General features: G+C 41.9%; 1 protein-coding gene across 1 annotated transcript in view; it reads right to left on the bottom strand.

Annotated features, from left to right (window-relative positions):
* FNBP1 (formin binding protein 1) overlaps window positions 1-23,058 on the bottom strand; it is a 65,158-nt gene that overhangs the window by 2,354 nt on the left and 39,746 nt on the right. Inside the window, exons 9-16 of the mRNA XM_009998993.1 lie at window positions 19,705-19,902; window positions 18,115-18,297; window positions 9,150-9,164; window positions 5,207-5,316; window positions 2,753-2,885; window positions 1,721-1,842; window positions 1,171-1,307; window positions 620-778 (exon numbers count right to left, since the gene is read on the bottom strand). Coding sequence (XP_009997295.1) covers window positions 620-778; window positions 1,171-1,307; window positions 1,721-1,842; window positions 2,753-2,885; window positions 5,207-5,316; window positions 9,150-9,164; window positions 18,115-18,297; window positions 19,705-19,902 — 1,057 coding nt within the window. The remainder of the gene's footprint in view (window positions 1-619; window positions 779-1,170; window positions 1,308-1,720; window positions 1,843-2,752; window positions 2,886-5,206; window positions 5,317-9,149; window positions 9,165-18,114; window positions 18,298-19,704; window positions 19,903-23,058) is intronic.

Below are 23,058 nucleotides of genomic sequence, written 5' to 3'. Positions count from 1 at the left end.
GAAGTGTACAAAGGTAGGAAAGAATTGAGAACCTTTCTTAATGTTTTATCGATTTATCAAGGACCACAGAGTGCTGTGCAGACAGGTTTTTGCAAGATCCCTCCTTCCCTTTCGAAACACACTAACTCAACAACAACCAGGTGTCAATCCAAAAGGTCCATGGGACACATTAAGCTCTGAAAAGCTCCCACACTAAGACACAAAACACCAATTTAAATATTTCCTATGTAACATTCCACTGAATCAGTTTGGAACAAACAGCTGACTTGTGTGTCTGAGATGCCACCATCTGAGGAGAGCCCATGTTACTCACAAAGGTTTTGAGCCTCCTGCACTGTTGGGCGTGCAGAGGCAGTGACAGTTGAACAAGCACTGTCTTGGAAAGGCTGTGTTTCCCCTCTACTGTTACAGTCTACCACTCTACCTTCCTCTGATCAATAAATAGCACATTTTGTAGCCCAACAAAAGCCGTATTAGTCCACATATGAAATAATGCACCTTGTGGCATTGTACAGACTTTTAAAAGGCTCCATCTGCAACACAGAGCAGTTTCAGAGGTGGGTATCTCTGTGAAAGTAAATAAAGTAATAATAATAGTATTAAATATAAGTCATAGCACCTTTGGCATTTTTGTCCAAATAGACTTCAACATAGGAGGTGGGGACATAACCCTCCTCATCCTCATTCCTTCGGATTCGTGTCCACCCATCACCTTTGTCTTCTTCTATTACATAGAGCATTTCTCCTTCTGCTACAGAAATGGTTCCTTCATTCTGACCTGAAAGACACAGTAACACAGAGTTTAGGCTGCCCTGCACACCCAGGGAGGCAGTGGAGGGTGCTCAGGGCACACTTGGTGACAAGGCTGATGCACCAGGGCAGGAATAACAACAGCACATGATTCTGGAGACAACAACAGGCACACAAAGAACCAGATAGATGTGATCCTAACACCAGAGTCCTGGGTTTTTTCTTGCAGAGTTCCTGCATAACAGGAGCCAAATCACTGTCTTGGTGCCTCTCCACAAAACAGAATCATGACAGAACTTCACTTGCCCTTTTTCATTGCCTATTGAAGCTCTGCAGCGCTTAAATGAAGGTTTCCCACTTGTCCTTGGCATATGAACTAGAGAAAGCAGTAAGTGAAATGAGAGTAAATTTAAAAGATACCTTCAAAAGTATAGAGTGCTTTACATGTTCCTATGGTGGGTAGTGGTTCTTCATCATCAAATTCATCATCAAAATCTGTTGAAGGTACTTTCATCTCAGTCTCCTGACTTTGCTCTTCTGTGTAACTGCCATCTGGGCTGCTCAAGAGAGGAAAATACACAGCAACTATAGCAACCAGCTCTCAGGAGCAAGGAGAACGACTTGGTTACCTGACACTTAAGGCAAGGTAAGCAACTGCAGCTGCAGCAGCTCAGCAACTCCAAAGGATGCTCAGAACTGGCTGTTACCACCAGAAGGTGGGCAAGACCAGACATTTTTTCCCCTCATCAAGCTGTCCCAGGGACAAGTGTGGGGGTCACAAGTTTCATCAGACCCAGAAAAGCAGCTCGAAAAGTTGCGGACTTTGAAAACCAGGTGCTTCAGCGAGCAGCCTGGCTGCAAAGCTCCTGAAAGTCTGCAGAGCTGCAGTTTCTCAACTGAGCAGCCCAGGAGAAAGGTGTGGGGGGTGTCCCAGCCCCAGGGGTGCCCCAGCCCAGCACAGATACGGTACCTCTCCCGGTCCTGGGCGCAGCTGTTCACCGCCGGGCTGTGCTGCGCCTCGTACAGCCCGCTCTGCCGCCGGGGCTGCTCGCTGCGTGCTGGCAGCCTGCCCTCCACCTCTGCCAGCCAGCCCTGGTTTGGGGGGGAAAAAAGCAGCTCAGACCTCTCCTGCCTCCCCTCACCCAAGGGAGTGTTGCTTCTGCTTGGCTGGGTTTTGTTTGACCTTCAGACTACGGGAGGGAAAAGCAGGTCGTAAACTCCTGCGAGCTGCGGTTGTTGGGGGCAGGGGGTTCCGCGCCACAGCTGGGTATGAAATCTGTCAGTCTTGCCAAGAAACACACTTGGCTGAAAAAAACAACTCATTTTTTGACACTGGGTGCTGAAAATACTGTGATCCAAGCGAAGCAGTTAACAACAGCTGCTGGGAGTGGCTGCTGCTCTACTCACAGTAACATAAGACATGTGGCAGCTTATAGGAGTCTCAGAAACAGCCACCTCAGCACCTTCCAGCATCTGAAGGGGCTACAGGAAACTTGGGGAGGGACTTTTGACAAGGGCTTGCAGTGGGAAGAAGAGGGGTAATGGATTGAAACTGGAAAAGAGGAGATTTAGGTTAGACATGAGGAGGGGCAGAGAAGGTGGTTTCTGTCTTACTGTTAAGTGGTGCTTTGCATTTATGTTTATGATTTTCCACAGACATCTGTAATGTGATGCTTCAAATTATTTGATTAATTAAATCAGCATCTGAGCCCCTCTGGGCAGTCCAGAGAGCACTACACTTTCTCTTATCCATCACTTAGCCCAGTTTGTTTTCTGTGACAAATTAAATAGCAGGACTGTTGGCTGACAGTCACGAGAGATGGTGCATATTTATGTCTCACAAATAGGCTCAAAGATCTTAATTAACATAAGTGCTTAATTAACCAGCACTTACCCACACATAGTAAGAAAATGTATCAATACATCTGGGAAAGCAACAAAGCATCTGCTTAGAACTGAGCTTGTGCTGAGCTACTTTCTACTGAAATGTCTCTTCCCATACCTCAAACTTCTGAACTTCTATTCGTAACTTTTCAATGTTCTGTCCAAGTTCTGCTAATCTGTGGTCCACACTTGCTGCATCTCCCATCTGTGGGTTCTTGATGTACACATCTTTCATTTTTGTTAAGGCATCTCTGAAAGACAAAAGAAAAATAAAACCTGTGTTAGTGCCACTGGGGCCTATGTTTTTTCTCTAAATGCTGCCAAATGGAAGGATAATAAATTGCCTCTTCTTCACTCTGTGGTTCCAGCCTAGAAAGGTAACAGAGAACACCCAGACAGGGGCTTTCACTCTGTATAGAAACAGCCATTAAAAAAACAACAGTAACATCACTTGCCAGGAAAGAATTTCTGCTGTCAGAGATGGAAAAAAGTGAGCAAAGCCTTTAGCTACAACGTGACATGACAGAGACACTGTACAACACAAGCCAAACTCTTCAGGCTCCTGCAGCCAAAGGAGCTTCTTACTGTGCAGGCAGCTGAGAGTCCTTTGTGGGAAGAAGGGTGACAGCAGGAGCCTGAGCAGAGGGTTGAGGCTGCACAGGAGCTGTGCAGAGTCAGTAAAAGCACATGACACATTTAGACCAAATGGTTCAAAGTCCTACTTGAAGAATCCTACTGGAAAAGCAAACTGGACTCTTGGGCAGTGGCATTTTTGCAAGCCAAAAGGAGGAATTTAGCGTTGACTTCTAGCTTGACACATTCTTTTATTTAGTACTACAATATCTATTTGCTAACCCTGGGAAAAAAAATAATAAAAAGAACAAGGACTCTCACAACCACTGCACCAAATGACAGATTCAACTTTCTAGATGAGCATCATCCCAGTTTTTGGGGCACAGGCAAACAGTTGCATCATTATTCTCCATTATGGGCTGAAATCCACTTGAGAAACTGGGACAAAGAACTGGACGTGAACATATTAATAATAAAAATGGAGTGCTAACCAGAAATTCTCACCCTCTCTGCTGCAATTTGCCTTTTGCAACCCAAATAATTGGTGAGATATTTATTTCACACTGCTGAAAACAAAGCTAAACCCAGATGGTTTGCATTTGTCACAGGACAGTGACAGATGGATCTGAGGCCACACAGGGTGACCCTGGATCCCCTGGAGTTACACAGCATTTTCTCTGGGCTCTTTCCAGGGGCTCTGTTTTGTAGCAACCAAGATGCCAAAGGCCCAGGGCTTCAGAGGTGTTAATCTTAAGGCCTGATATGTGGCCTTAAGGCCTGAATGTGGTACTGTTAAGACCAAGATGAACATGGTACAGGCCTTCAGGAGCCTTTCCTTTCCTAGGAAATCCTGTGGAGCTTTCATGGTCACTTAAAGAAAGAGGTTATCTGCCTGCTGATGAACATCTCAGAGTTTAGAGGAGGGTGGACTTATGAGCTTATGATTTTCTGTATTACTGGCACAGATATCCAGCTTTTCTCTAGGCACTACTTGGGGGGAGAAAGGTTAATGTGAGTCCCAGGACTTGAATTAACACTCTTTATATTTTAGAGTTTCCCACCAAACTCCTGACAATTGGAATCCTGTGCCTGCCTTTTCTTTGTGTGCACAGAAAAAGTGTGGGTGGCAAGGAAGTGGGACAGCTCTGTGGTTAAAGCCCTAAGGGACAATATTGCAAACATATGAGTCATAATTATTACTATTTGTTTAACTCTTATTTAACTTCTGGTGCTACTTCTTCAACCACGTACTATCTTTATTTAAAATTACTTCATTCTACTCTGACTTCCTATCCAACTCTAATGTTGGGTTGCCTCAGGATCAATACAGAGCAGAAAGCAAAAGCTGTACAGAGACAAAGGTGAGTTACCACAGAAGAAAAGGTCCTCAAAGCAAGATAGCAGAAAATGTAGGCACATCTGTACAAATACAAAGCAATATTTAGGGACTGACTAGTATTGGAGACGCTTAGTCTGGAACTTATTCAGGGAAAAGTTCTGTCTCCTGCAAACATAACATGCTGAATTTTTAATGCAGCTGCAGAATGTGAACAAACACAAAGCAACAAATAACAGGCTGCCTGAATCAATTACAAAATGTGTAACTAAAATAGCCAACACTCAACCAGTGGCCCTGCTCATAGCAGAGAGGTTGGAACCTGATGATCTTTAAGGTCTCTTCCAACCTTAACCATTCTATGATTCTGTAAATGCAGTCTTGGAGAAAAAGCACCCACGAAAGCACAGGAGTTATCTTTCTGCTTCCAGGAAACAAACTACACATTAGGGTCCTAAGACAGACACCAATCAATCATCTGGGTTGTGGAGTGCCTTGCATCTCCTGTGTGATTTAGCCATACATAAATTCTGGTTCTCTTCTTGCAACAGCACATTAAACAAACCTGTAACAGTATTCTTATTTGCCCCTTCTTATATTTTTGTTGTTTTGGTTCTATATGAAACTACCTATTTCATTTTTCATTGGAGAGGCTTGACATACCTTTGATCCAACTCTTTCTGAATGTCTTTGTTCAGTTCATCAACTTTTTGCTGAAGTTTCTTTCTTCTTTGCTCAGGTGGGAGATTGCTGAAGTCTTCTGGCCCTGCTCCCTGCACAGAGTGGAATAGAGAGGTAGGAGGGGGAGAGAAATAAGACAAAAATCAGAGCCTGAAAGAATCCTTCAGGATTGCACTTGGAAAACAGCTCACAAACACGTGTGCAGAATCACAATGGTCTGAAGCATTGTTATCATTGGTACTGAGAGTTACCAGCCCCTGAATGGTTAGGAGTCTGGATGCCTTAAAAATGATCCGAGGACCACATCCCACTTCCAAACCAATGGGCTAAGGGGAGATCACCAAGTAAATAACACCAGGATTCAACAGCAAAGCTGAGAGGCTGTTTTTTATCCAGTTACCTCCAAATTTTATTCAATACAGCTCCATTCTAATGGAAAGCTGATCTTTCCTGCCTTCCCCTGCTCTGCTATAGACAGCATCCCCACAAAAGCCATCACTAGAGCTTTTACTCCTGTCTCACAGTCTCACTTCTCATGTCCACTCATTGCTGGTTTACTCTGGACAGGCTGAGTTGGTTCCATGGAGCTAACTTATGTCCAGGCTCTCCTGAACACATTAAGGTCATAGAAATGCCTCCTCTGGGATTCTGCAATATTAAACCATGCTGCCTACTTTCCAGAATCCACATTCCATGTCCAAGTATCTCATTTTTACCTCCCTCACTTGTACTAGCATAAGATCAGGAGTTACAAAGCCACAAAATCAGTCCACTTGAAATCATAACCAAAAATAAAACCATCTGAAGACCACAGTGGCTACCCTGTGGATGACTCTGCTTGAAAAAACCTTTTCTGCCTTCAAACTGCTCTGCCTCTTCTTGCCTCAGTTTGATACAGCAGATAGATGCCATATCACACATCCACAGTGTTTTCTTCCCAGTACCACCCACTTTTGTGTAGCAGGAGGGCAAGGGGGGCAGTTTGGGTGGGCAATGCTGAACACACATCAATACTAATTAGTTGCAGCATAAAGGAATGAGGTTCTTGTACATTATCTTGAATTTGTACATGTTTTTCTTGGGTTTTGCTCATTCCACATCTCATTCCTAAGGGATAGTACTGGCTTATGGGAGAAGGAACAGTAGAAAGACAAAGCTGAGGAACCAAATTCAATGGCCCAGCAGCTTAGTGAAAGCTTGTGAGCAGAGCTGCACCATTAGTCCTACTAAGATGCTAAACCTCTATCAGAGGAGTGTGATTTAGTGGAAACTCTGCCAGAAAAGCTGCCCATTAGACCTTTTCAACTCTGAACTCAATGTGCACTGAGACAGTGCACTCACACTTTCTTCTGCATTTGCAGAACAAGCTGTTTAGAAAGTGTGTGGGTGTCAGAGGGATGGAGGACAACTACAGACAGGTCCTCTTCTCCTCTGGTCCAGCTGTTTGAAAATAGCAGAACAGGCAAACCCAATGAAATTGCTGCCATACTGATTTTCAGTCAAAGATGGCATGTGTGTCTAGAGAAGCCCTGATCAACAGTAATAATGCACTTAAAATTCCATTTCATGAGACAATGAGAGAGCAAATGGAAGACAAATGAAGGAAACTACTAAGTAAATTACATTCATTCTGAAACAGGAGCCACATGAAGACTTAGCAGTGCTTACATTACCTGCTGTGCACAGTACAGTGGAGATCTATTTTAATTCTTGATACTAATTCCCACATCACATTAGACATGAGAATGATTCAATATAGTTTATGCATAACCTGAGCCTTAAAGCCATATATATTTATATATATATATCTTTTTAAGGCAAAGCACCTGGATCTAGCTTTGTAAATAAACAGGAGACAGACTGAGTAACATTCTTCTCAACTCTAAGCAGAAGAGACAGAGGATGGACAATATCCCCAGTTACACAATTAGGAGGTTGCAACAGATATAGTCAAATGAATTTGGAAAAGCATCTTCTTTTTGATTCTTCAACTTCATTCCAAAGCTCTAGGCTGGACTAGACCCAGAATCTGTGTTCACAATGCTTCAGACCAAAGCATTAGTGGTGCATAGAAATGCCTGCCTGAGACCAGGAGGTGATCTCACTCAGACTTCATCTCATGCTCAACTTCCCATCATAAAAGAGAAGCTACAGTTCCTCCTCTAAAAGGAAATGTCAAGGAGCAATTTTTGCACATGCTGGGCACATTTCATGCTCTCAAGCAAAACCACACCTGGGCTCTCTCTCAAGTAGTGAACATTGCACACATCTTTCAGAAATGCTTCAGCAGTGAGGTGTGGGGGGAAATCTGTGCTAATTCTTGTGTGTTATCAGAGGATCAGCAGAGCCAGTGTCACTAGATTTCCTGGCACAAAGACACTGGGATTTAGGATGCAAACTGTCCCAAGATGAAGGACTGTGAAAAAAGAGGCTGTGTTAGGGTCAGTTTCTGGGCTGAAGATACATATGGGGAAAGCATACGGTTTATCAGCCTGTTTTGCCTCTGGTACAGTTAGAACCCCAAAGAAAATTACAAACAAGCCAATCTCCTCTGCCTGGGGCACACATGGTTCTCAGCCCTCTCTGCAAATCTTTTTGATTTGTGTAATGCTTGGGGAAAGGCCAGATCAGACATATTCCCACATCCAAAGGCTTAGCTCAGCTACACAACATACTAGCACTGTGACTAGGAAAACAGCAACTGGAAGTCCCTGGTATAAATGCATGGGGATACCAGCCAAATGAACAAGGTTTGCAAATAAGGTAGAGATTTCCACCATCCCTCAGGCCCACCACAGGCCTTCAGTAAGAAGCAATATTGCTAATGGAGCCCAACCAAGTCACTGGGTTGACAGAGCAGCAGCAGGACCTATAACCTCCAGACCTAGAGCACGGGCTTTCACAGCCCATCTGCCTCCTCCAAATCAACAGAACAGAACAATGATGTACCCAAGAAGAATACATCTGTAGGGGCAGAGAGTACCTAAAGGCACTGACTGATGAGGAATAAGGGAACTTTCAAGTGAACATAGTTAAGGTGCTACTGCAGATCCTCTGGAACTGCAATCAGTCATTGGTAGCTCTTGCATGCTGGCATGAAGTGTGTCAGCAAACCAGTCACCTTCTCCTTGTGGCTCATAAAGGAAGGTGGACAAGCTGCTAGGAACATATCAAGGTGTGGAGTATCTCAAGCAGTGGAGTAACTTGTGTATGAAGTCCAGCACAGAATTTGCTTTCCCAAAAATGTTCACCCCTTCCCTTTCCAACTCAGTAACATATGATCTTACCGTGGTTCAAGAAACCTTCTCAGCTGCATCCAAGATACAATTTAGGATTCATAGCTCCATTTGAGAATTCAAATCAGACTGAGTTAACCTTGTTGGTTAAGGTTTACAGAACTTTAATTAATATCAGTATTAGTTATTCTGAAGGACTACATAGGGCTGTAAAATGTAGGTGGTAATGATGCAAATTTCCAGTAATACCTGGACATGGAAAGCAAACTTTGCAGCTATGTTACACAAAAAACATGCATTTCTCTCTGGAAAAGGTCCAGCAAGCAGAGAGACCTTAATTTAATTACTCTTTAAATCTTTTAATGTCTACTTGTACAGTAGCAGAATTACTTGGTACTGTTTTTTCTACATTTTCATAGCCCTAGATTATAAAAGTGAAAACTACACTATATATTAGAATTAATTTTAGCAGCTTATTAGAAATTACTGAATTCTGATCACCTCTATTAGACTCCAGACCTGTGTATTCAGAGTTATCTGAGAAATATCAAAAAAAAGCAAACACAAAGGAGAAATAAATTTGAGAGTTAATTTCAGTGTCATCTCATACGTGGCACAGTGCACATTAAAACACACACAGAAAATTGTGATTAAAAAACACAGGACAGACATGCTGTAAATGTGCTTACCAGCTTGAGAGAAAGCTTCATGTAAAAATTGGAGAGATATAGGGTGGGGGGGGAGAAAGAAAAAACAGTGCATCAGTAGAAGAGGAACTTTTTCAGACCAATGTTACAATCAAATGACACACAATCCCCTTGCTGTTGGAAGGCAAAATGGGTAACACTAACAGATCTGTGCAAAAGTTCACAAGATGGGCCAGTGTCATGAGTCAGCTGCCATTTCCTCACCAGACACAGTGTGGTACCTCTACACTTGTGCTTTAGTTCTGCAGGTGAAAATCTGGCCTGGGTTGACTGTTTACAGCTGCTATAACAACTTTTTAAAAATTTTTAAATTTTTTTGGCATTAAAGCAACACCTCTGAAGTGGAAAAAAACTCAGAACTTGCAAATGCAACTCACTTTAGATTACAAATGTGCTGGAATGCAGTCATGAGCATCTCAGCCCCCTTCTGCAAGGGCTTGAGGGAAAGGGAGACACATCCAGCCAAAACCCAGTGAAAAGGTACTTTTTTTTGGCCTCCAGCTGCAAAAAGCACAATGGGATCTCCAGTGATCTCCTAGCTCTCTGTCTTATGTCCACAGGGAAACGTCCCTGTAGGCATAGCTGCATGAAGTGCTGTCTGGGCAGTCACAGAAAGTCATCCCATGCTCTTGAACCATCCAAAACCAAATAGTCTCAAATGTACTTTTGGCCATTTAGTCAGCCAAGGTCAGGATCAAGGAGGAGGATAAAAATCTCTTCTCTGTACATCAAATTGTTTCTATGACAGCATGGTAAGGCATTATTCAAGCTCCTTAAACGATTTACATGATCTAATTCTTCAAAGGTTACCACATTTCCTGGTAGGGAGCCAAAGCATTATCTCTTCATTACTCTGGGAAAGTCAGGCTAAAAAGAAGGGAATGTTTAAAGAGCCTTCACAGCAGCACAGTTTGCCTCTGCCCTCTATCACTCGCACATTCACCTCTCAACAGCACTGGAGAGCCTCAGAAACTGCCAGGTAAAAAAAAAATGTGCCCAGGCAGCCAACAACCCAAGAGTACCAAAGCCTCCTCCAGTGCTGCAAGATGTTACAACAGCTGGAATCCAGAAGGTTTTCCAAGAAACAGGGAAACCAGCTGTGACAGTGCCTCTCTGCCCCACACCAAGGAGCACAAATTAGCTGGTGTTCAAGATATAACACTAGATTTTAAGGGGACAATCAAAATTGCACCCAGCCGCCTCCTCCAGCAGTTTGCACTGGGCCTGTCCTACCAGTTCTTTGGGGACAGTTGCTCAAACTGTGCAACAAACTTGTGAGTGCATAAATGTCTGTGCTTGGTGGTAAAGACACCTGGGGCGTCACAGTTGGAAAATGCCTCTCGTGGCAGGCAATGATCTGTACTCTGAGACCTCTGAACCTCCTGCCATCCATGAGTTCCCTGTGAGTTCAGAACCAACAGCTCCCCCGTTTGGTGCTCTGAGATGCCTCATTTTTAGCAAAAGCACAGTTCCTTCAGATTGGTTTGAAAGTAAAGGTGGCTCCACATCTACCATGTTTTTCACAGTGTATTTTAAGAAATACCTTTCTTTTTCAAAATTAACAATTGACCATTAGTCACCAGATTTTGTGCAACAATACATGGCAACCACTCAAGGAAAATCTGTGGCCTTGATGTAAATAGTGAAATACTCCATTTGAACGGATGCACTGAAGGCAGCAGTTAAACTTCCCTCTGAAGTTCAGTCCATTAGGAAGTAAACACATTATAATAATCACTGTGCAAGGGATAAATTCACTCTCAGCTACGAGGCCATTAAAAAAAGCAAACAAACCGAATCCATTTGAGAGAACAATCCTACAGGAAGGAGAAAGAAGGAGCCAAAACACACTGCTGAAGAAACTCAGCATAGGCAGCTTTTGTTTGCAGAATTGCTTTAGGACTCGTGTGAACTTTAGCATAGACATGATCAGCACAAATTGAGATCCTTGTACATGTAAACAGACAAGACTCATGGTGCAGAATAAATATTTACCTATGAAGCACTCTAGAAAGGCACAAATGTATGCTACATGCTCTACTTTCTAGACACTACTCAAGTCTAAAGGCGCTACAACTACTGCGAAGAATCATCTGCATCAAGACTATTCTTTTTTGCTGTAAATCCAGCAAATTTTCAAGGGATTACGGACACTTTATGCCAAATTCTTATGCTGTTAAGTATGACAAAAATAGAGAACTTATTAATAGCATTTCCAAATAGGACATCAGGGATTGTTATGACCAGTATAAATAAGAAAGCAGTTCATAGACTGGAAACAATGAAATGCTGAAATAAGTCATATTCACAGGTTTCCATTTCTGAAAGGCATTTATAATTTTACAAGACAGTGATTCAGTTTCTATAAACAAATACAAGCAGACTGAAAATGAATCTGCATTGAACACTAAATAACTACTTTTGCCCATTCTGCTGGGTTTTCACAGCTACAAACTTGCTCACAGCTCCTGGGAGAACAGGGACAGTTTTCCCCAAGTTACCAAATAAATTACATTTCTTCATAACGAGCAAATCTGTTCCAAGTGGTTGATTTAAAACAAATCTAGCTTGGTCTTGCAGGGAGAAAATGGAAGAGCCTAAGAGCCACAAGCTTCAATAACACATGAGAGAGCATGAAAGCCAGCAAGTCCATGTGTTATTGGACAGTCACGGACACTAACCTCACTTACAGAAATTAAACAAGTCACTGCACTTCCATACAACCAGGAGGTTGTTTTCTTTCTCAGTGGTCCTGGAACAGTCTCCCTGTACTTTGCTTTATCTGCGTATTGGATTTAGAGGTCACATATCTTGATTCCATGAACTATCATTACAGAGAGTTCAGGGAAGCTTCAGAGATCTCTAAGGAGTGCTCCACAACAAAGGCAAAGAAGGTGACTCTGCTCAGGGCTTAGCTCAGGATGCTCAAGACTTGATTCATTAAATAATTTAGAAGAAATGCACGGACCCTGTTTGCAGCACTTACTCCAAATTTCACAGGTCCAGCTGCTTCAGTTGTGCCAATTTCAGCATTTCCAGGACTAGCAGATGTATCGTTCCTGCACATACCACAGTAAGCTGCAACTTGCCTCCTCCCAAATTTTCCTCTTCTCTTGCACAAAGCACATTTCCACAGCACACTAACAGCGTTGTAAGTGGGGTTAGCGACTGTGTAGCAACGGTATGGGCTGATCACACCATACACAGACTTACAACGTATTCCCTAGCCTCAACGGCACACGTGGGTGTCCCTAAAGTCCTCTTCATGAGTTCTTTGTGAATATACAAAGACTGTGTCTGCTGGTGAGTCAGCAAGAGAAAACACACATCCGTTACACTGGAGACGAGCGCGGCACCTCTTGTGTTTACTGCTTCTATAGCAAAAGACAGCTTGGCATTTAACTAGCTTTAAGTGCAAAGTGGGAGATTTCTAGTGACTACGTGAATTTTAAGAGTTTAGCATTCTCACAAAAATCAAAAGATACCATATTTTTAAATGCTAGCTTAAAACACACAAGGTCAGAAAACATCTCTATCTGTGCTAGAATAAACCACGGCTTTAACAACCCCACCTGCCAAAAAACTCCTGGTCTTGGCACAGATTTATACATTTATGTTAAAATAACAAGTATTGCCAGGACAGGGAACAGAGTGGGTACAAGAGGGGGGTGGTTTGGTTTGTTTGCTGTTTCTGCATGCACACAGGACAAAGAACTGATCACCCAGACAGACCAACAGCTCCCAGTCAGGGAGGAGACTGTACAGTGTGTCACAGAGGCAAGAGGGGAGGGAAAACAATAACTGGTGCAATGGAAATAAAATCACATTGTAATGAAGTCAACAACTTCCACTAAAAAGGAAACCACAAAAGTCCCTCGGCGTGTGTTATGGAACTGTCTGGAGGGTGGAACTTGGGTAATGGCAGCAATATCTGTGTCCCACTCCCAGACCCATCCTCTCTGCTTCATCACAACCCAGTCTCTGAGGCACGGGAGGGCAGGCAAGTCTGCACCACACAGTAATTCAAAGGTGTAAGTTCTACCCCTGGATTTTGTTAGTTCAGAAGTATTGCTCTTTAAATAAAGGTGCTGATGTTACTGCTGCTATAGCAATAAAACAAAAGGACACAAAATTAATCTCAACGAGCAGAATACCAAGTCTTCTTTGTCCTCAAAATGGAATTAGAAAAAGCAGAGCAAGCATAAATGAAATTATAACTTATGCAAGTGGTTCCTCATTTTTTGTACTCCTCTGCCTTTAACTTCCCTAAAGAGACAGAGTTGATTTTCAGTGTTATACTATTTTCATACTGCCTTTTAAAAGAAACAGCAGTGAGAAAAAATGGTGAAAATGCTCTCTTTCTGCTCCTTCCTTTAGTTCTGATCCATGACAAGTGCTGTAACAGTTTTACAGCATTTTCTACAATGGACATTTCTCCTGTTGGGGTTAGCAGAGGCTTGGAGGAAAATAAAACAATGTGATTAGAAAACCATAGCACTGACAAGACTCCACACCTAAATTTTTGAACAGACTAGGGTTTCTTATTGGCAGTGACCACTGATACTGGTTTTGGCACCTCTTCGTTAATCTTGCATCTGTTGTAAATTGTTCAGGCAGCTGCTTCCTTCCACAAAAACAAGATTCACTGGATTTTTTGTTTGGAAGCAAAATTAAAACCAGACAGGGCACAGGACATATCATTACTAATTATGTAACTCATTTTAACAGTCACCAGTGACTTTTCCACTTCAGTTTCGTAATTTCTCTTTCCAAATGCAACAAAAGATGCTAAACCAAAACTTTGTAAGAAAATTATTAAAACACGTTCCCTCTCCAGACACATTCTAGTATCAAAGATTTCATGGAGGAATTGTATGGGAATCCAATCACTCACTCATGTTTCAAGGATCAATTACAATTTGCAGTTCTGCTGCTGGTATTTATCCTGTTTAGCTCTTAGTAGGTACTGGACTTGTTAACATTAAGTAGCTCCTTTGCCTACACTTCATCCTTGAGCCAGTGCAAAAAAGGAGTATGATCCAGTTTCCTCTGAAATGAATAAATTGTTACCCTTTTGTAGGAGTCAACAACTCAGTTTAACAACAAAGCCAGGAAGGACCTGCTTGACAATTTGGCTGAATACCCTGAAATACCTGAAATGCCTTGTGGTCACCTTTACCATCAAGGTGTCTGGCTTTTTTTGGAATTTTGTCTTTGAACAGAATGAGCAGTGCTGAGACACTATTCAGAGCAGAAGAAATTATTCAGCGTCCAAAGCCAAATGCCCATTACATTGTGCTGTCCTGCTGGCTCCCTGCATGACCTTCCCAAAAGTTGCTTCACTGATGTATTTCTGCACAGATCAAGTGTTCTTCTGTGTAGAGGACAAGGTCCCTCTTAACATCCCAGGACAGTATTTGTAATATTACTGCTCATTATCCTCAGCAAAATGCTTTTGGACTTGGCAGGAGGATGGGAAAGGAATTGAGAAAGGGAAACCTTACAAAACTTAATATAGTAAAAGCAGAATTAACAGTATTTTCTGGCTGTACTGAATATAAAGTGGGTCATATCAACCACATCAGCTGCAAGACATGCCAACCACTCATTTTTCATCTGATAAACTAACAGGATTTGAGGGCGGTTCTTGATTTATCTTTGCCTGGTTAGAATTACTTTATTTTTGAAGGTCAGGTGGCATTTTCATGACCTTTTACTCTGGCCAGTTGTTAACAAATCACCAAGGACCTATGAATGTGAATTTGACATATCTTCAAAACAGACAGAGTAATCTACCAGAGTTTTGCAGCCTCTCCTACTTCAATAATTCTAGATGAACCAAGTGGCCTGAATTTGCCCTTCTGGAAAAAAAGAGATGATGATCTGAACACTGGTTTCCAACTCTAGGGCATGAGTCAGGCAGGAAAAGGATTTACACACAAACATCCTGGTAGCTACAGGGGAAGGAAATGAAATAGAAAGAAAACAAAGTGAAAGGTTTAAATGGAGATTTAGCAATACCCTGTCCTTCCACATTTCTAATTAATGTGTCAGCAGAAATTTGAGGCATTCCAGAGAAGGCTATAGGAAATTGTTCTCATTATTTCACCTTTTGCACAAACCAATTAAAAGCAATATAGTGCAGAGGATTCATATGACCCACTTGGACTACTCAGTTAATATATAAAATAATGGCATTCTACAGGAACTACTAAAGCCATTAGTCATAATTGTTTCTAAGGCCAAATACTCACTAAATGAGACCTTGTATATTTGAAATACAAACTTCTGAAGCACTCAAGAAACTACAGGCTGCTATTTTTAGATCAAGTTTCAAATATTCAGCACTATTTTCAGTCCTGTGAATGGCACTGCTGGAGCACTAAATCCCAACACAAACCCTCACTCCCAGCAGTGCCTCTCCCAAGTGTCATGGTGGGTGCCACCAGGACAGCCCCTGCCTAGCATATCCCCCAGGTTTGCTGCTGCAGAAGCAGAACTGAGAGACTTGTTTGTTTCCTCCCCCATAAAAGCCACTGAGAAAAGCTGCTCTGAGCCCAACTGCAGTGGAAGGAAAGAGGTACATGTACAGAACCTGTCCCTGGACAACTTAGAAACTTCCCGCTTCCCCAGTGAAAAGCACCAGAAATGTGATTTTCTTGGTTCTGAATGTCTCATTGAATGGCAATTCCCCACCAAAGAACTAAAAACCACTCTGTATAAAACATTATTTCTGTTTAATGTACTGTCTGCAACCAGATGAAACAATATTGTTTACAGCACTACTGTCAATTCTCTGTAATTAACCACTGAAGTTCCCCACTGAAATAATCTTGACTTTTACACAACTCCAGCCCTCAGCCCCAAATGTCAGTGCAGTCCCTGGAGCAGAATTTGGGCTTTTTAAAATAGTCACTTCCTTGCTGCTACAGCCTGCTCTGACAAATGTAAAATACTGGACATTTGCATCTCCTTCCTGTAATTTTTATAGGAGGAAATAATTCTAAAGGACATTAACCTAGGGGCCAAAGCCATGCTATTTCAGCAACTTCTTAGCACAACTGTGCCACATGTGAGCTTCTGGGAAGATAAAGTCTTTTTGTTTCAAAGTTTTATCTCAAGGACCTGTCATTTTACTTACTGCTTATGAAGACCACCACCAAGAGCATTTAATTCAACACAAACACTTCAATACCAGTTTATCAAGATAGGCACAGCTGCTGATAAGGACAGGAATAGAGCAGCTGACCTGGGAAGTGATCAGCAGCCAAGGACAGAGGGACACTGCACTTGGAACAAGTGGTGATGTGCCCTAAAAGGTTCATTCAGTTTTATCTAGACCCAGGTGAATCCCTGGGGTCAGCCATGAAGGCTCTCAGGTTATCTGCACTGTAAACACATAAACCAGCACCTAACACACTGCACTTCAGCTGCTCCTGGGGAAAAATCCAAATCCTGATCCCTCAAAAGATCATTTCTGCTTTGGAGCTTGCGTGCTGCACTGATGACAGATTTTGCAGACAGAGTATCAGTTTAAACTGTGTGCATCAGAGCATGGGGAAGTGAAAGGCAGTTCTGAAACCAACAATATCTGTGGACTTAATGGGAAATGCCCCAAAAAACACCTGCTGGTCCACAGTTCTGTATCCTAATGTACCCAGGGGAGGCTGCACAGACAAAACCCAAACATGGAATGTGATTTTTTTTTCCTAGCTTTGCAATGGTTCATCACATAATGTTTATTAAACTCGTGATGTCTTCCCTTCACACTTTGCAAGAATGGCAGCTGTTAGTGGCCATTACAAATAGCTTTTGAACTCTGTATTTCTGTGAAGACATTTCATTGACATTTAAATAAATAAGGACTGTGGCAAAAATATTTAAAACTGATGAGAAAAAGTTGAGCAGGGCAGGCTTAAAAGCTTTTCTATGGACACTTTAAAAGCTGTTTAAGCCACGTCAAGGAGGCTCAAATGCAGACATGATAAACTTATTGGGAAGCAGGGCTTCTTAGGCTCTCTACAGGAACAAAATCAAACCTTCCTATCTTACTGAAACCTCACACTGCAGGATGTGGTTAAGGTCCTTGAGAAGAGTCAGCCCACTTTAGAGCCAACTGTAATCAATACATGTAGGTAGCTGCAGGGAACACAAAACTCAGTGTATGTGCTCAGTCCCCATCAGCAGGGCAGCCCTGGTTTAAAGCACACATGTACCATACAAGCAACTTGATTAGCACCTAGAGTCAGTTCATCTGTCACAGCTCACCTGGCTTTTTTATCTTAAGACTCAGCCCTACTAAGCCTGCTAACATCACAGCACTTGAAACACAAGCCAAGGCCAAGTCCCTGGAACAGAAGTGGCACCCAGAGGTGTGCTTGGTCATGAAAGAGAGGGAAATCATCTTCCCACTACTACAGCAAGAGGTGTCAGATCAATGTCTGAACTTCCACCAGCTGAGGTCAGAATTATTTTCTAGAATCCCTCCCTAATTGATTTGCCTCCTTCTGACACAAATGAAAACTTTTCCCATTAAGGTAGACAAGATGCAGCATCAGAGCAAACCTCTGAATGGTGCTCCTCCAGCCTGCTCTGCCACAGACACATGCAGGGCTACTAAATTCATGACTTTGACTTCTACATGAGCATCACTTCATGTTCAGCTCTTCCTCCCATGCTCTGGTCAATCCTTCCTTCCCAGAAAACCTGAATGGGTAATTTCCATCAGCAACTGTACTTTTTGTGGTTTCACTGTGGGGGTTTTGACTACCAATGGCTTTACAGGTTGGGATTCCTTGGATTTGTCTGCATATTATGATAAAACACGATGGGTTCATTCACAAAACAAAACTTTACATAACAGAACGTGCAATAAAAGCGCAAGAAAGAAAGAAGAGAAGGAAAGAGAGAGAAAAAGAGAGAGAGAGGTATCCAGAGGAGAACTTACCCCACGCTTTAGGCTCCTGAAGCAGTGGATTTTGGGTTTGGAGGTCATGAACTCGTTGAAACGATGGGAGAGGGGTTCCTTTTGCTGCTTGGGAGACTGGGGGCCGTTGGGAACAGCAGAGGGTGAGGCAGAGGCAGGGGGAGGAGGAGGGGGCTGATGGGGGGATGTTAAAAGGGACATAAGCTACGTGTAAGAGATGGAGAAGTGACAGAATAAAAACCAAAATAAAAAGATAAAACACAAAACAAAAATAAGCATCAAAACCAATATTTGAAATCCAGAGGAAAAAAAAACCGAACCAAAAGAAAAAACAATTAAATAATTAAATATTAAAGGCCATGGTTCAAAAGAGGAGGGAAAGCAGAATATTTAAGAGTTGTGTTAAATGAAGAATGCAATAAATGGAAGTTTTAGTAAGTGGTGCAACAGAAGAGTAACACAAAGTATTTTGACAGGAGGCTCATGCAGACTCTTCCATGCAGCACTATCCCCTCACATTGCCCTGCTCTGGCTCTGTGACAGCTCAAATAATGCATATGGATAGAGCTTTCAAATACCTGAATTTAAATGGATCAGATAAGGAAGGTACCTTAGTGCCCAGTAGCGTTTCTATTATCTGGAAAACAACAAACCACATTCCTTCCTGCTTTCAAATCATACCTCAGTAATGTGCATCACACTTCACTTTTACAAATTATTTTATGAATTTGCTGAGGAGTTAGTCCTGGGTTGTTTTGTTCTTGTGTTTTGTTTTTTCCTGGCTACACTGATGTAAGCACCAGACAGCCATGTGGTCTCAGAACAGGAATGATCCATTTGGAACAGGTAGATTTTTTTTGGCTCTATAATTAGTAGAAGTGGTTTGATATGGGTCAGAGTAAGGGTGAGATCAAACAACACAGCTACTCTGGGCTTCCATCAGTGCTACTGAAAACTGATTTAGTCCAGTCACCCTGACACATTCTGGTAACCCCCAATAAATGCTGCCATGCATTATGGTGTAAAATATGACAGTGAAATGAAAAAGGTTTAATGGATACATAAGTTAATATGGTCTTTTCAAAAAGTCAACTGCTCAAGTTAGTTATGCTCTGTTAGTTTTGCTAAGAAGAATGAATCACAGCAATTCCTTGCTCCCAACCACCCAACTGCTGACCCCAGCGCACAGACTGAAAAGATAATACAAATGAGAAGCTCAAGGAGAGTTATAGAAGTGTCAAAACAGTAATGCCACATTCAAGCTTCCCCAGAGTAACAATGTTAGTTGGCACACACAGCACTAGGTAAGTAGCACACAATTCCTTCACTGAGTTAGGAACAGAAATGGACCATGGCAGAGACATGACAACTGAAGTTAAATTAATATCAAAACTGCAACATAATTTAAAAAAATTATACAAAAAAATTTTAAAGATATAAAGAAACTTAAGTAACCAAAGACTACAACAAAACTCAGTATTCAGACAGCAGTTATTAACTTTCTGAATCTAAAACTCTTTTTAAACGTTGTAATTGCCAGGATTACTAGACAAGACAGAGGTTATTGACTATACACACACTAGCACCAAGCTCAAGTTTGCAAGTCAGTACCTTATTTTTCTTGATGAATGGCCATAACTTGCCCTTGGATTTGCCACCAAACTTTGGCTCATACTTCCCCTCCGCTCTGGAGTTGGAAAGGCTGGATTCCGAGACCGTTCTCTTCATCGGCTGCGTGAAGTCCTCAAACTCGATGTCCCCCGGAGGCTCAAACCCTGATTTAAAGGCTTCTATTACCAGCTGAGAGTCCTGAAATGGCATAGATACAGTACAAGTATAAGCATCTCAGATGGTGGCACAGAAAAACAGAACAAGGCGAACAAAGTTTGCCTGTGCAGGAACCAACCTTCACAGGGATCAGACTCATTCCAGGGAATGAACACCCTTCCAGAGTCCAGGATCAATACAATTCTTCCCAGCCTTGTGCTCCAAAACCAGGGCACTTTTCTTGGATTTATTTTCACTACCATGATGTGCTTTAAAAAACCACCTAGGCACAGTATAGTGTCCTACCAAAACAAGGCACTCAAAGGTGTAAAACTTATCACTCCCTGTATCACAACCACACTTGTGATAAATGCAGTGGAGAACACAGCAACCATAAATGAAAAGTTTCCAACCTATGTCAATCAGAATGGATTACAACTGGGAACACCAATGGCTACAATCTTAGTCTCGTAACAGATCTCTAAATAAACAATATATAGAAAAAAAGCAGATGAGCTTTAGTCTCAGACCATTATTCCTGTTAGGAAACTCCAACCCATTTTGCAGAGGTATCACTGAGACCAGTCATTAATCAACAAACCAACAAAGAACAGAGGACTATGGTCTATTTAGGAAAATAAATACTTAGCTATCATTAGAGCATAGGTCATTGCTGTTAACTAAAGATGATGGTTAGGAAGAGTAAACTCAGGTCTCCTCAGTCCACTTCTACTGAGCTGCACAGCCCCACAGTCTGACCACAACTTCGCAACGTTTTCATTCCCTTTGTTTTGTTTCCAACACAAGATCAAAATTCTAATGCAAACATCTTTTTCATGCCTACTAGTGAAAATAACTAAGAGCTTATTATTGTTAAGTTTCCTGACTAGAAATTAATCAATCCAAATTCTGTAAGTGAAAGATAACTGAAGTGACTCATAATAAAGAGGTGAAGGCTAGAATTGCTGGGCATACAGCTGTAAGCAAACCAGTGGAAAATCCCAGTAAATACTCCTACCCAAAGGAGCTCTTGAGTGAACCACTACCACAAGTTGCCAGTTTGTGCTTGTGAACTCAGCTACAGTTAATGGCAGGAGTTCATCATGTGAGCTGTACCTAACAACGGAGCAGCCCAAGGTCAGGCAAGCAGGGGTGCAGGCAGGGGCTGGGAGCTGCACAGGCTGGCATTAAATTCCCTTTTGGCACTCCTGGGAATGCCAAAGTCAGCCACACACACTGCCTGTGTACAATAGTTCTGGTGGGGTGGCTTTTGACAGAAGAAAAAGCTACAAGACATAGGAAGAACAATTTATAGCATTTTCCCTAGTCAAGTCTACAATTATTTATACATAAGCTCAAATTCAGACCCCAACTTGCCAAACGCATTTCAACCTAATGGACTCTGAAAAAGTATTTGAACACACTTCTCATCTACTTGACTCCTTAGGCAGAGCTTTCTATGGTACACTGTTCTAATAGTTTTCTTCTAAGATCATTAGAGAAACTGTGCCACAGCACAAATATCTTATTAGCCTCTAGAGAAGAGCATCAACATCCTGTTGAGATAAAAAAGATTAACTTGTTGATTTGAAGGCATTTCACAGGTTCTGCTTATGGCTGCAGGTAAAATGCTGTGCATGAGAAATCCAGGGGGATATGAGCATATCCAGAGGCCAGGCTCATCTGAGCAAAACAGATACAGGAAAAACTTTGCAAAAGTCTTCATGGGATTGTGAGAAAAAGAAAATAAGGTTTAAGACCCTCATCTTATCAGGTGCACTGTGAAATTCCTACACAACATTCAGGGAGGTAGAACAACCCTTTCCATTATATCTTCCTAATTTCACATTAAAACTCCTTGACATCTAAACATTTGAAGATATTTTTATTAAAAGTCCTGAAAGCAAGATGAAGAAGGAAGAGAGAAGAAACCAAACACATGTTCAAGGTTTCAGGACTGCTGGAATTTCATCTTATGCACGAAGCTTTCATTTTTTCCTGTCAGTTTTACAGTTTTCCTTCCATTTGGTCAAAACAACCTTTCATTACAATGGAACTAAAAATAACCAGCATGCTCCATATATCTCAGAGATAATGTCATAACAGGAACTCTGAAGTCCTTAACAAATTAATTTTATCTACTGCTACAGCCTTCTGAAGCAAGTTCTACCTAGGTTCACCTCGCAGTCACTTACAGCTCAGCCTTGCAACATGACCTCTGTATTGTCTTGAGCTGCTAGAAAAAGGACATGAAAAAGCAGCATATTCCACAACTGCATTAGAAACCCTGGGCTAACCAGCATTCTCAGCTAAATCCAGACAGTTTCTCCTGCTATTAGAGTGAATTCTCTACACTTCAGTAAGGGCATAGAGCAATCCTATTTATGCAGTAGCAAATTTAGTTACTAAGCCTGAAAGATGGGCCATTTTTGCAAGAGGCAGAACTTTGTAATATTTAAGCTGCAGAGAATATAGAAAGTATTAAATCTGTCCCATGTGTCATTCCAGTTCTTAACATTATCCAATGAAACAGCCCTAGAAGAAAAGTGATCTTCCAGCATCCTGCCAACATCCACAGAAGGAGGGAACATGGAGCTGGCTGTGGAAAGGAAGCTTGTCAGGAGTCTGCACCTCCACAGTTTCAGAGTCATTGTAGAAATACATCCTTCCTTACTATTGTGCTACAAAATTCTCATGCTAAAACTGTCGTGGTTCACAGACGCCACAGGAACCTCACCTTCACAGACCAGTGTTTGTAATACATGTATCCAAAGCTGAAACATTTTATCAAAGAGTTTTGAGATACCAACATGAAGTGCCAAGTTGTATTTCTTTTATTTTGTTTTTCCTTTTTAAGCAATAATGCCTTACCATCAGCTGGTAATATTTTACTGATAGAAAAAAGGGTGAAGAACTTGCAGATTCTTATAACCTTTCAGCTGGAGATGACAGACGTTTTGGTGCACAAGTTACTAGAATTGGTGGTTTCTCTATTTTCTTTCTGACTGATACATCTTCTGTATGAGTTATGTTTGTTCTTTTTAAACCCCTGGTTTCTGAACTGGAGTTACTGCCCAAAGAGCAGAACTCTCACTTAACCTCTCCCCTTCTCCAGCAACTCTGTATGCAACAGCTGGGTAGAAAAAAGTGAGAATAAAACCAAAGGACACCAACAGCTAAACCAGAACTCAAATGCCT

The sequence above is a fragment of the Chaetura pelagica genome, unplaced genomic scaffold, assembly GCF_000747805.2.
Source record: "Chaetura pelagica isolate M959 unplaced genomic scaffold, ChaPel_1.0 scaffold405, whole genome shotgun sequence".
NCBI lineage: Eukaryota > Metazoa > Chordata > Aves > Apodiformes > Apodidae > Chaetura > Chaetura pelagica.
The sequence above is the reverse complement of the archived record's forward strand: the minus strand, read 5'-3'. Positions and strand labels throughout refer to the sequence as shown.